Source organism: Suricata suricatta, chromosome 7 (genome assembly GCF_006229205.1).
Source record: "Suricata suricatta isolate VVHF042 chromosome 7, meerkat_22Aug2017_6uvM2_HiC, whole genome shotgun sequence".
Taxonomy (NCBI): Eukaryota; Metazoa; Chordata; class Mammalia; order Carnivora; family Herpestidae; genus Suricata; species Suricata suricatta.
In genome coordinates, this window is record NC_043706.1 from 131320961 (window position 1) to 131333294 (window position 12334).

At 39.4% G+C, this 12334-nt stretch overlaps 1 protein-coding gene across 2 annotated transcripts in view; it reads right to left on the reverse strand.

The window, feature by feature from the left end:
* The window catches only part of SYNE1 (spectrin repeat containing nuclear envelope protein 1), a 455818-nt gene that overhangs the window by 110579 nt on the left and 332905 nt on the right, over nucleotides 1–12334 (reverse strand). For both annotated transcript variants that reach the window (XM_029943998.1, XM_029943995.1), the window contains 4 exons: nucleotides 10699–10830; nucleotides 10342–10497; nucleotides 9562–9771; nucleotides 3968–4069 (listed from right to left, as the gene is read on the reverse strand). In XM_029943998.1, coding sequence (XP_029799858.1) covers nucleotides 3968–4069; nucleotides 9562–9771; nucleotides 10342–10497; nucleotides 10699–10830 — 600 coding nt within the window. The remainder of the gene's footprint in view (nucleotides 1–3967; nucleotides 4070–9561; nucleotides 9772–10341; nucleotides 10498–10698; nucleotides 10831–12334) is intronic.

The window sequence follows — 12334 nt, forward strand, 5'->3', positions numbered from 1 at the left end:
TTACAGTCTGGTTAGGAGGCCAGAGTAAACAGAGCAAAACAAAACAAGGGTGAGTCCAATCAGGTACTCAACTCGCAGCAATGCATCCCTGTTAGAGTTGGAGGAGGGAGATGGCACTGGACCCTGGAGCACGCTAAGCAGACTTTTTACAAGAAACACAACATCAGTTGCCCTGAAGGATGAAAAGAACACAGACTCCAGGTGGCAGATGAAACACGTGTCTTATTTTCTCTTTCCTGAATCCCTGCCACAACCGCAGCAAATATTTTATGTGCTTGTTTATTTGGTGTCCCTCCCCCCACCCACCCATAAATCTACAAGGACAAAGAAACAGGAAAGAAGGGAATACCAGCAAAATTTTGAAAGCTGGAATTCAGAAGGAGTCTTGATAATTGACTTAAGAAATCTAAGAAAGTGAGGGGTGCCTGAGTGGCTCAGTCGGCTAAGTGTTGGACTTCAGCTCAGGTCATGATCTCATAGTTCGTGAGTTCAAGCCCTGCATCAGGCTCTGTGCTGGCAGTCCAGAACCTGGAGCCTGCTTCGGATTCTGTGCTCCCCACCGCTCCCCTTTCCCACTCATACTCTGTCTGTTTCTCTCAAAAATAAATGAACATTAAAAAATTAAAAAGAAAAGAAATCTGAGAACGCCAAATCCTACATTCACAGGAGATCTATGTAACCAAACTTACAGCAACAGGAGACTCCAGCACTCTAGGTGGGTAGGGTGGGAAGCCAAATAAAGAAGACTGGTAAAAAAAAAAAAAAGTTGCTTGAAGAGCAGTGTAATTCCCAGAGCTCTTTTCTCATTCCACACTACCCCTTTCCTTCCCTGAGAATGATGGGGAGTTTATTTTCTAGAGAAGATAGAACAGGCCATCTCTGGAATGAGGGGAACCAGACATGGTTGCAGATTTGAGTACTTGACTGAAAACAGAGGGAGGGATGCATGACTGAATGCCCACAGAAAGCTAAATGGGGAATCCTGGCATCTTCTAGAGTACTGCAGCCTGGATTTTCTAATAAATAGCCCACACAGTTCAGACATTCTCAAAACCACCAAGCCACATCTATACACAAAGTTCTCCATCAGCTGTTTAGTTCTCCACCCTAAATGTGAAGAGACAGCAAAGAATTTCCATAATCTCAGAAAAGCCTCTAACACAAAAGATGGAGACTAAAATAAATAAAACAAAGAAAAGCAGGCTGGAGGGAGACAGATCATACAGGAAAAATAAAATCATAATCTACCCAGAGAGGTTACAAAAGATAGAGCATCTATTAGAAAAAGAACAAAATAAAGGATCATTCAGAGAACCTAAATGAACTTAGGGAAAATTAAATACATGAGAACAGAAATATAACACTCTGTACAAAAGTATAGAGTTGAAATCTAGGAAGTCTTCCAAAAAATAGAGCAAAATGTCTCTTAAAAAAAATTAGAAGAGTGGACCAGAATATCCAACATTTGCCTAAAAAGAGTTCCAGAAAGGGAGACATATAATGGAGAAATAAAAAAAATATTAAATCAATTATGAGATAACTTTCCAGAATGGAAAGAGGAGAGCTGCCAAATTAAAAGTCTACTGAATGCCCAGCCCAGTGGATAAGAGACCTTCCCCGTGAGTGTCATTGTGAAATTTCAGAATGCTGGGACATCTTTGGAAATTAGAATAATTTTAGATTCCTCAAGCCAACACAAGAAGTTAGAAAACAATGAGGCAAAAGCCTCAAAATTCTATAGAAAACTGATTTCCAAGAAAGAATTTTATAGTGAGCCAAAATATCAATCAAGTGTGAACATAGTATAACATTTCTAGATATGAAAATATTAAAAAAATAAATCTAGCATGCATGCTTTCTTAGTAAGGATATGTACTAGCAAAACAAGGAAGCCATACAATAGAGACAGACTTGAGACTCAGAGAAGAGAAGATCCAACAGAGGAAGTAGTGATGGAAATTCTCAGAATAGGGGTAAAGGGAGGTCCCTGGAAAACAGCTGTGCACCTGGCTTATGGGGACAAGTCTGTTCTTGATCAGAATGACATGGCTCAAAAGAGGCATATATATGCTCATGCCTCCTGGTATTATTACCTTTTTAACCAAAGGTGGGGATAGAATTAGCACATTTCCCCTGCTTATTTAGCTTTCCCCTTATTCAAAGAAATGGTGTAGTTATTTATTTTTATCTGTGGAACTCACTTCAGTGATATTGGTCAATAATTAGTAAAAATGTTACTTGTGATCATTCATATCCTATATTTCACATTATAAGTTCAAAGAAAACAGGGGTGCCTGGATTGCTCAGTCAGTTGAGCATCCAACTTCAGCTCAAGTCATGATCTCACAGTTCTGGGTTCACACCTTGCATAGATCAGCACAGAGTCTGGAACCTACTGCAGATTCTGTGTCTCCCTCTCTTTCTGCCTCTCCCCCGCTCACATGCTCTATCTCTCTCTCAAAAATAAAATAAACATTAAAAAAAAAAGAAATTCACAGAAAACCATCACTATCGCTGTTGAACTCTTTTTTGAAACAGGTATCTTAAAAGCCAAATGTAAAAAAGTAAAAATTTTTAAAAGTTCCTTTCAGGTAGAAGATATGACATAGAAGAATGCTTTTTAATTTGGAGAAAATGAGGGATTAAAAAAAACAGATGAAATTATGATCGAGAAAAACAGACATTCACATATAGTTTTGCAAATTATTTTGGGTGATGTCTCCCATGGATGGATAGATAGATCTAGGTTTCTATCTAGAGAAATATTTCCTGGGATCTCTATCACAGATGATTCTCTATAGTCTACTTATAGAATCCTTAGAGATCTACTGAAATTAGGTTAAGAAATTCTATTAAAATGTACAGTTTTCAAATTATTTAGCTTGTGAAACGGGAGATGTTGTGTGTAACATCCTTCCCACCACTTCTCTCCTTGTTTTCAATGACATCACACTAGTTAGAATTCTCCCTCCTTCCATCAGTGCAGCTCGGTGAAGCCTCTGGAGGCGTATCCTGCTTCCCGACAGGGCACTGTCCTGTCCACTGAACCAGGATGTGACACTGACCCTCACTCTCACCTTCAAACATCCCCAGTGACTCTCCATGGCCAGTGGTCTCCAAGGTGAGCGCAAGTACCCAAAACTGTGTATGAGATGATTTGTGAGGGTGAAACGCCATGTCTTTCATTTATATTCAACCATATTCTTTTGAATTTTCATTTTTGTGTATGCTAACACAGTACCTGCTTCTAACTCGTAAATAAGTAAATATACAAATACTTGTGGTGTGTCCTTATCTTTTTGACTAATGAGATATGCAATCAATGAAGCTTAGAGAAAAGTGTAGAAGAAAGTCCAAATATTCTGACATGCAGAAGCATCTTTAGGCCAAAAATATACTCATCCAAACTTACTTCCCCTCAACTGGTTTCATCCATCACAAAGTCAGCTAACTAGGATTACTTGCTTTTTTCCAGAAGTGCTCTGAGTGGTCTAACATTTATGTCCTTGTTCTTACTGTCGTTTTTACTTGGGTATTTTTTCCCCAGTCTCTGTGTGTCCAAACTTTTCAGTCCGGTTCAAATTTTCCTTGACAAAATTTCCCCCAATCCTACCCTGCTGGAGGCAATCAGCCCTCCTTCTGAACGCCCATTAGTGCTTCACTGAATCACCCCAGGATAGTTTGACTTTCTGTTCTAGGTCTCTGAGGCTCATGTCTAATCTCAGTGTTAGGTAGGAAACTTCTTCGGGTCAGCATCCGTCAGTGACACGTCTACCCACCTCCTAAGTTCTGTATGGAAGCGAGGGACAGATTCCATGGGACCTGGCCTGTCACTCACACCCAGCATTCAAAGACAAAATGTATGACGAACGAAAATGCTGTAGTAAGCCATTAATCTTTCAGAGAATGTTTGAAATGTCTTAGTAAATCAGATTTACTCTGTGCGGTCACTCTTCTGTGTACATACCTCCATTTGCTCTGCTACAGGCTGTTCAAACACATTTGCCAGTTTCTGCAGGATGATGTACTTGCTGTCGGCCAGTGAGGTACAGAGCACCTTCAGATCATTCTAAAGAGGAAAGCAGATAGTGAGAATGAGCATGTCTAACAGGGAATCCGAAACGGTTGTAAACAGAACACACATTCTTCGAAATAACATACAGGCATAGGAATTTAATGTTCAAAAGATACAATACTGTCCTGTGGGAAGGAAAAAGAAACTGGTGAAAATTTATCTTAAGTGTTAAAATAGACTTTTAGGGGCGCCTGGGTGGCTCAGTCGGTTAAGCGTCTGACTTTGGCTCAGGTCATGATCTTATGGTTCATGGGTTTGAGCCCCACGTTGGCCTCTGAGCTTTGAGCACAGAGTCTGTCTTCGAATCCCGTGTCTTCCTCTCTCTCTGACCCTCCCCTGCTCACTCATTCTCTCTCTCTCTTTCTCTCTCTCTCTCTTTCTAAAATGAATAAAAACATTAAAATAAATTTAAAATGGACTTTTGAAGAATTCACCGTTTCCAATACAAGTGGATGATGGAGTATGCAAATAAAAGGCAATACTAGTCACCCTAATCTTTTTGATACGTTTGAAATAAAGGTTCACATTTAAACACTGCAGTGGAAATATCACACTAAAGACTTCTATTTAGTAAAACCACCTATAGGTGTAACGTTTGTTTGGGAAACAATGTGATTCTTAAGAATCCTATAATTTCCTTTTTCCCTCTTCCCTCATTCACTTTCTCTCACTTCCTTTTTTCTCCTATTTGCAGAGAATTTTCACAAGCTTATAAAAAGCCACCCAGAAGTGTAGAAAATACATTTTATCCACAATGACCAAAGATATATGAAAAAACAACACAAAAACTTTAGCAAACCCTTTCATTCATAAAGATTACTCACTTAAAAGTCCAAATATATTTATATCGTATTATATTTATACAAAAAGGAAGAGAACGATCAGAATTTTGGCACTCAGTTCTACAGGGAATAATGAATTGGAACAAAATTGGAATGATACAATTTCTAGTTTTTCTCCCTGAAATGTCAGCAAAGAAGTTTCAGTTTCTTGTTGGTCAGCAAACATATATGGTGGGCTTTTTGGCAGAGGATGAAATTAGACTCATCACGTCCTCTTCACCGGGAGCTGGTGATACATACACAAGGACACGTCACCAAGAGGCAACAATCTGACGGACTACAAGGAGAAGGGATAATCACACCAAGGAAGAAAAATCATCTTTAAGGATGTGGGCCAGCCTTAGAACACAAAAAGCAAGACTAGAAAACAAAACTATGAGTGAATTATGCAGTAAAATTTAAAAAAAAAAGAAAAAAATGACACTGAACATGAACATTAGAGAAAAGCATACGATCCTAAGAGGCAATAATGGTCACTAACCCAAACCCAAACCCACGCCAGTAGCAAACCCGTTTGTGGATTCGCTAGGAGATTGCTCTAATGGCCCTGGGAAAATAATGCCAGAAACAAGCTTTCTGCTTATGAATTATAGCGTGGTTTGTATTATTCAACTGTGCTCAGGGGGAGGCCATGTGGGTCATTAGAACGATGCCATATTTATCTGTTTGTATGCCTAGGAAAAAATGTTCCCCATTCATTTAAACAGATTCAAAAGAAAAAGTCTTTATTAGCTACTTATATTTGGAACAACATTAACACAGGTCATCTAAATGAGTAGATACGTATAAATAATATATCATCAGTTAGAAATAAAGAATGTGGGGGTGCCTGCTGGCTCAATTGGAAGAGCATGTGACTTGATCTCAGAATCATGAGTTCGAACCCCACATTAGGTGTGGAGATTACCCAAATAAACAAATACTTAAAAAAAAAAGAGGAAAGAAAGAAATGAAGATTGTGGATATACTTCCTGTACATCATCTTTGCATGTTTAATAGCACAGTTTCTGTGGTAATTCTATTCTACTCAAGGTAATTGAAAACTGAGTTCACATTTCTGGAGACCTCACTAATTACTGGCAAGGGCCAGTCAAGAAGACAGTAAAGCAGAGAATATGACTGATTTAAATGTTACTAAATAAGAGACTTTAGGAGGTATTAATAACCATATGGATGTTGACATTTTCTTAAAAGTGAAAATCCAAAGGAGCGCCTGGGTGGCTCAGTCGGTTAAGCATCTGACTTCAGCTCAGGTCATGATCTCACGGTTTGTGGGTTCGAGCCCCATGTCGGGCTCTGTGCTGACAGCTCGGAGCTTAGAGCCTGCTTCAGATTTTGTGTCTCCTTCTCTCTCTGCCCTTCCCCCACTCATGCTCTGTCTCTCTCTCAAAATAAATAAATGTAAAAAAAATTTTTAATGAAAATCCAAGACTTTAACAATTTTTTGCTACTACACGTGTACTACAGAAGGACAGTTAAGATGTCTCTACATTGCACACATATCAAACATCACAAGGTTCATTGTATATTTATTGGCATTGCTGTAGGACATAAAAAGACAGGACTCTTGCTTTTTGAGAAACAGGTATACAGAAGGTTTCGAGTTTTATGTGCTGCCTCACTCATTTAATAAAGAATTTTTTCATTTTTTCAGTTTTTAAATAACTTAAAATATTCGCTTACAAAAATGTCCACTAAATTTATTTGGGGGTCAAGTCTATACGTAAAACTTTTTTAACAGAAGTAGAGAACAGGCTTGTTGTGACTTATCTCCATGAAGATAAGATACACTATATTACATGAACATGTTCTTCCAGATTCTCCGTGGGTATAGGAGAATGTTAACAGTCTGGCAAAAGCTAATACTCAAGAGTTAAATGGAAAACAAAGGCATATCATTCCATTAACTATTGAACACTGACAGTATACTAGGTGCTTGGTGCAAAGTAAAACACAATGGTTTGTGACCTGACCTTTAATAACACTAACACTAGAACTATGTCATTCAATTAAGTTGGAGCATGAACATTTATTCTGAAGTCAGTTGTTGTTTGTGAGCTGGCCACCAACAAGTAGAAACTTGGCAGAAGAAAGAGAACATGATTTAAAGAGAATTTCATGACTGCACATTCTCCTCTTGGTTCTCTACGGAAAATCAGTTCCAGAGCATCCATGCTTAGTCCATATTTTACTCTGACTGGCTATAATTCCCAATAAAGATTTTAAAGTACTAAAGACACTATCACAGTAAATGCAATTTGAAAAGGTAAATATGCTTCCGAGTGATACACACATTTGTACTTTCAAACCCCCTCACCCATGGCTGACAGACCAGACTGCTGTTAAAACTGAGTATTATTTTATGCAAGGGGAATTTTAGAGCAATGAAACAAGATTCCATAAGTTTCACAACAGGTTTGCTGATTTTAGAAAGACAGTGTATACATGTACATGCAATCAGAGTTTGCATCTGAAACAAAATACCCAACCAACCCCAACCTTTCTGATTCCAAGTGGAATGTGCTTTCCTCTCTCTGTACTACCCAACATAACCTATACGAATAGCAAGTCCAGGCCATTTCCCTAAGCCACAGACTTGATAGCCAAGTGTCTACTATGATTATTCACCTGTGATTATTAGTTCTCTGGCCCATCTATGTCCAGCTGGTGACCCAGACTGGCCCAAGGGTCTGTGGCACTCCTATCCGCCAGACTTGCCAACCTGAGACTCTCAGTGTCCTTTTCTCTCATTCTCCATACCTAAACCACATACGAATGCACCCCCATTGATTCTGCCTTAAAATATATCCTGAATAGGTATACTATTCTCCATGCCCCTGTTGGCACCCTAACAATATAAAATATAAAAATGTTCTTTGAGTCAAATCATGGCTCTAGTTTTTCTTCTATGTTTTTAAATGTTTATTTACTTTTGAGAGAGAGAGAAAAAGAGAGAGACAGAGAGACAGACAGAGATAGAGCATGAGTTTCAGAGGAGCAGAGAGAGAAGGAGGTGCAGAATCTGAAGCAGGCTCTAGGCTCTGAGCTGTCAGCACAGAGCCTGATGTAGGACTTGAACTCATGAACAGCGAGATCATGGGACCAGAGCTAAGTCAGACGTTTAACCGGCTGAGTCACCCAGGAGCTCCTTCGATGCTTGAATAGTCTTGGAAAAGTGAACCTTTATATTGGTTTCAGACTCCACATGTACTATAATGAATACTACTATTCATAGTAACGACAATAACAAAAGCTACTGAGTGCTTACTATGTTTCAGACACTGTTCAAAGCATTTTACATATTTTAACTAATTTCATACTCACAAAACCCCATGAGACAATTACTAGGGGTGTGATTTAATAGCTGAGAACACTAAGGCAGCTAAGGGTACGTACAGCAGTCAGTGACAAAGCCAGACTCTGAACCTGAGATGGTTGGTTTTAGAGACTGTGCTTAATTTTTCTCTTCTGACTTTGCAAAGCGAGTATTAGAACAATGCTTAGCTAATAGGTATGTTGTGAAGATTAAAGAGAATAACATGTGATTTTTTATGTGTGTGAGTAACCAAATGATACACATTTTTGTTTTCTGATAATTTTACTTTGTAGGTAAGAATACAGCCGACTAGAGGCACCTGGGTGGCTCAATCAGTTAAGCGTCCGACTTCATCTCAGGTCATGATCTCATGGTTCGTGGGTTTGAGCCCCACGTCAGGCCCTGCACTGACAGCTCAGAGCCTGGATCCTGTTTCCGATTCTGTGTATTCTGTGTCTCTCTGCCCCTCCCGTGCTCGTGCTCTGTTTCTCTCTGTCTCTCAAAAAAATAAATAAAAGTTAAAAAAATACAACTTACTAGAAGGCAGTGAGAATGTCCCTCTAGATGAATATCTAGAAAACAACCTGTTTCTTGTCTGATGCTACTTTGGACATTTGAACAATAATTTTTTTACAAGTCGAAACTTACATCAAACTCTTGGCCCTAATTACATGTATGTATTTGATAAGTCTTATGTCTGTTAAAGATAAAGCTCGATTAAAACTTAAGTATAACTGAAGAATGCTTTTTATTAGAAATTAAAATCAACTAGAGTTTATCGGTGGCTTCTGCATCTGCTGAAGTCTACGGTTAAAGGAAAAGTTTCATAAGCAGATGATTATTCTCACCTGGCCCCACAACCCTAGTCTAGGGCTAAAAGGCATGAAATCTCCGGAGTCAGAATTGGGAAGTCACGCTGTACATTTGTCACACAGGTAGAAGTAACTAGGCCATAGCTACTCTCAATGGCCCCTAGGCATTAGAGTCTGGGGTTCTGGCACTTTCTAAAGTTTCTTTGGTCATACTGTTTTAAACTTCACTATTATCAACAGGAAATTATACTTACAGCCATATGACTTATTGGTTGAATATAAAGTTCTATTCAGCCTGTAGCTTGGTTGTCTGGTTTTCTCAACCCTCCGTTTCAAGAAACATAAAACTCTTAGTTTTCTAATTCTAGGGTTCTATTCCCTTGTTTTTCTGTAATGTTTCTGCTCCTCATAGTACATTTGAAAAAACAATAGGTTTATATCATACCTCAATAAGACATTCTGCTTATTACTGAATATAGCTAGAGAATGGTCAAGCATCTCTTGACAATGTCTTACCTGGAAATTTAGTATTTGCTGAAGTCTTTCCTTCATCTGATGACATCGTTGATTTACTACTGAGTCTAACAAGGATAACCGGCCTAAAAGACAACCCAAAGTGTCTTCAATAACATCTCGGTTATCGCCATTCTCTGGAAATGCTTGGGAAAACAAGTTCTTGTTCTTATCCATTTCTTCAGACATTTCCTTAATATCTTTGGCAAGAGTCTAGGGTCGATAAAAGAGAAAGCATATTTCAGTGTTTACATCCATGAATCTAAATACAAGTCATTTCCTCACAGAAAGTCCACTACATCTCTCTTACTATTCAGCAATATTATATCTAAGGCAAGCTGAACCACTTTCACATTGATAAATATTAGGCAAGTTGCTGTTGGAGAGATTTTCCTCAGAAAATTTACATCATTAGCTAATAATATTATGTATTTGGTGAAAAATGAGTTTTGTAAAGGACTATGTAGAAACTCACACACTATTTTTTTGGCTGTGTTTCATATGTAGAAAATTTGCAACATACAGCAAAGACAAAGAGCCCTCCATTATTTCCACCTCCTCCTCCATATACAAGATAAAGAAGAAACACGCAAATCATGAATATCTCGGGGAGCTTTTTACATGAGGCAGTTCTCTTCTGCATTATGCTGCTTGGAAATAAGCCTACTTTGTACTTTATTATAACAGTTTTACATGTGACCTTCCTTATACATTAATTATCCAATACCAACATTTCAAGTGCTTTGTAATATCACATATTCAGACACCAGCTGCCAAACTTACCTCTTGGCTGAAGAGGCAAGCTTCAGTTTCTTCTGGTAAAAGTGCTGTGGCAACAAATAAGTGTTCCTCCACATCATCCAACCACGTAGAGGTAGCTGAGACCCCATCGTATAACTTCTGTTCCAAGTGAATGCTCTGTCTCTTCGCCCCCCGGCCCTGAAAAAAGAGGGGATCATAGAATTAACTACAGTTTTTGAGGAATCAAAGAAAAATACCAGGAGGAGATGCCAGGGTGGAGTTGCTCTGCCTTTCAGAACTAATCACTAGGGTAGGGTCTCGGCCTTTCATGCCCAAAGGTAGGAGGGAACAACTTCATGGAGGCCAAGATGCATGAACAAACCAACAGTGTAGCCCTACCTGGGACGAAGCCTCCTCAAAGGCCTGGTTCAATCCATCCAGTAAAGAGGTCACTGAAGACTTGTCTTGGGTCTGCCCATCCCCTTTGTACAGTGGCACACCAGGCAGGAGCCGATTTGGCCTGCTGTAGAGCTGTAGGCAAACAGGGGTGCTTATTGTACTGTATTCAGGTTTTGTCATTTAGAAGTGCACATCGAAGCAGATGCTGGAAAAACTGTCCTTATAGAAACCTCTTCTAGAGAACTCTGACTTCTTCAACATACCATGCCCACTAAAACATGGTGACCAAATTCAGCAATGGTAATGTTTCCATTGATGGACAAACCAACCAACCACCAACAACAACAACAAAACTGGTGGGGAAAATGCCTGAAATCTACCACAGCCTTCCTCTCAATGGGTCTTCTTGGTTTTAAACTATCCACCATGAAATCATGCCTCCTGGATACCAGATCTAGACTGATGCCTATTCACTCAATCTCTCCTAAACTCTTACAGTCACACACAGGGTCTCTCTGACAAGGACCATGATACCGCCTACCACTCAAACTTTTGAAAGATGTTTCCAATCCAACCCAGCTCCTATAATTTATAGAATGTCCCATTCTCGCCTTGCCTTTAAAGCTGATTACTCATTATCCTCTAAACATGCCCAATTCATCGCCCACTGTAGCTAGAACATCCACCACACACTCTTTAAAACCCACCACCTTAAATTCCACACTTACTACAATGACTTTCTACTTTTTTTTTTTTAACTTCTGCTTCCTTTTTAATTCCTGCTTATGGAGCCTACCATGGTTGTCTAATTTCTCAGAAATGTGTAAATTATTTCCTTGGGTGGGTCACAGGTTCCTAGGAATGGGAGCCATCTATAGTTCATCCCAAGAGTAGGTGACCTAGTGAACTTGAGGCCAAAGTAAAGTGCTGTTTTTACACATGAGATAGTGTATCCAGTGTACAAAACTGCCAGTAAGGGAGTATGGAAAAAGAGGGGACTCCGGAGTTGGACAGACCTGCACTCAAATCCCGGGTCTGCCTCTTTAGCCACGACACCCTGAGAAACCATCTAATCTCTTCAAGCCTTAGTTTACAGATCTACAAAGTAGAGATGAGGTCAACCTCACCAGAGTATTGTTAGTAATAACACCTAATACACAAAGTATATTCACTAAATGATTATCCCCTTTCTTCTTGGAAACTCTCATGGCCAAACTGCTTCTTCACCTTTTCTCTCTTCACACCAAAGAGAAGAAAACCACCCAGGAGGCACTTTGGACAAATGACCAGTGATTACAGAAAAAAAGCCCTCAAATGCCAAAAATGCTATAAAATAATGAATATTCAATGCTTTCCATTTCCAATTCCAAACAGCAATGACCCTAAATGTTAACAGTCCAGGAATCATGTGTGAATGTCGGTGGCAACAGGCACGGCTTTGTCAGAGGCCTCACATGGATGATGTCGTGGTGACAGCACAGAATGGACAGAAAAAGTAGGTGTCTGAGATAAGAGTGGGTAACGGAGGAGACACCCAGGAAGTCTGCAGTGCCGGATGAATCACGCCGATGCTTTAGGCTGGATGGACAATAGGTGGAATCCAGGGGTTGGGCATGTAATGAATGGAAAATAGTAA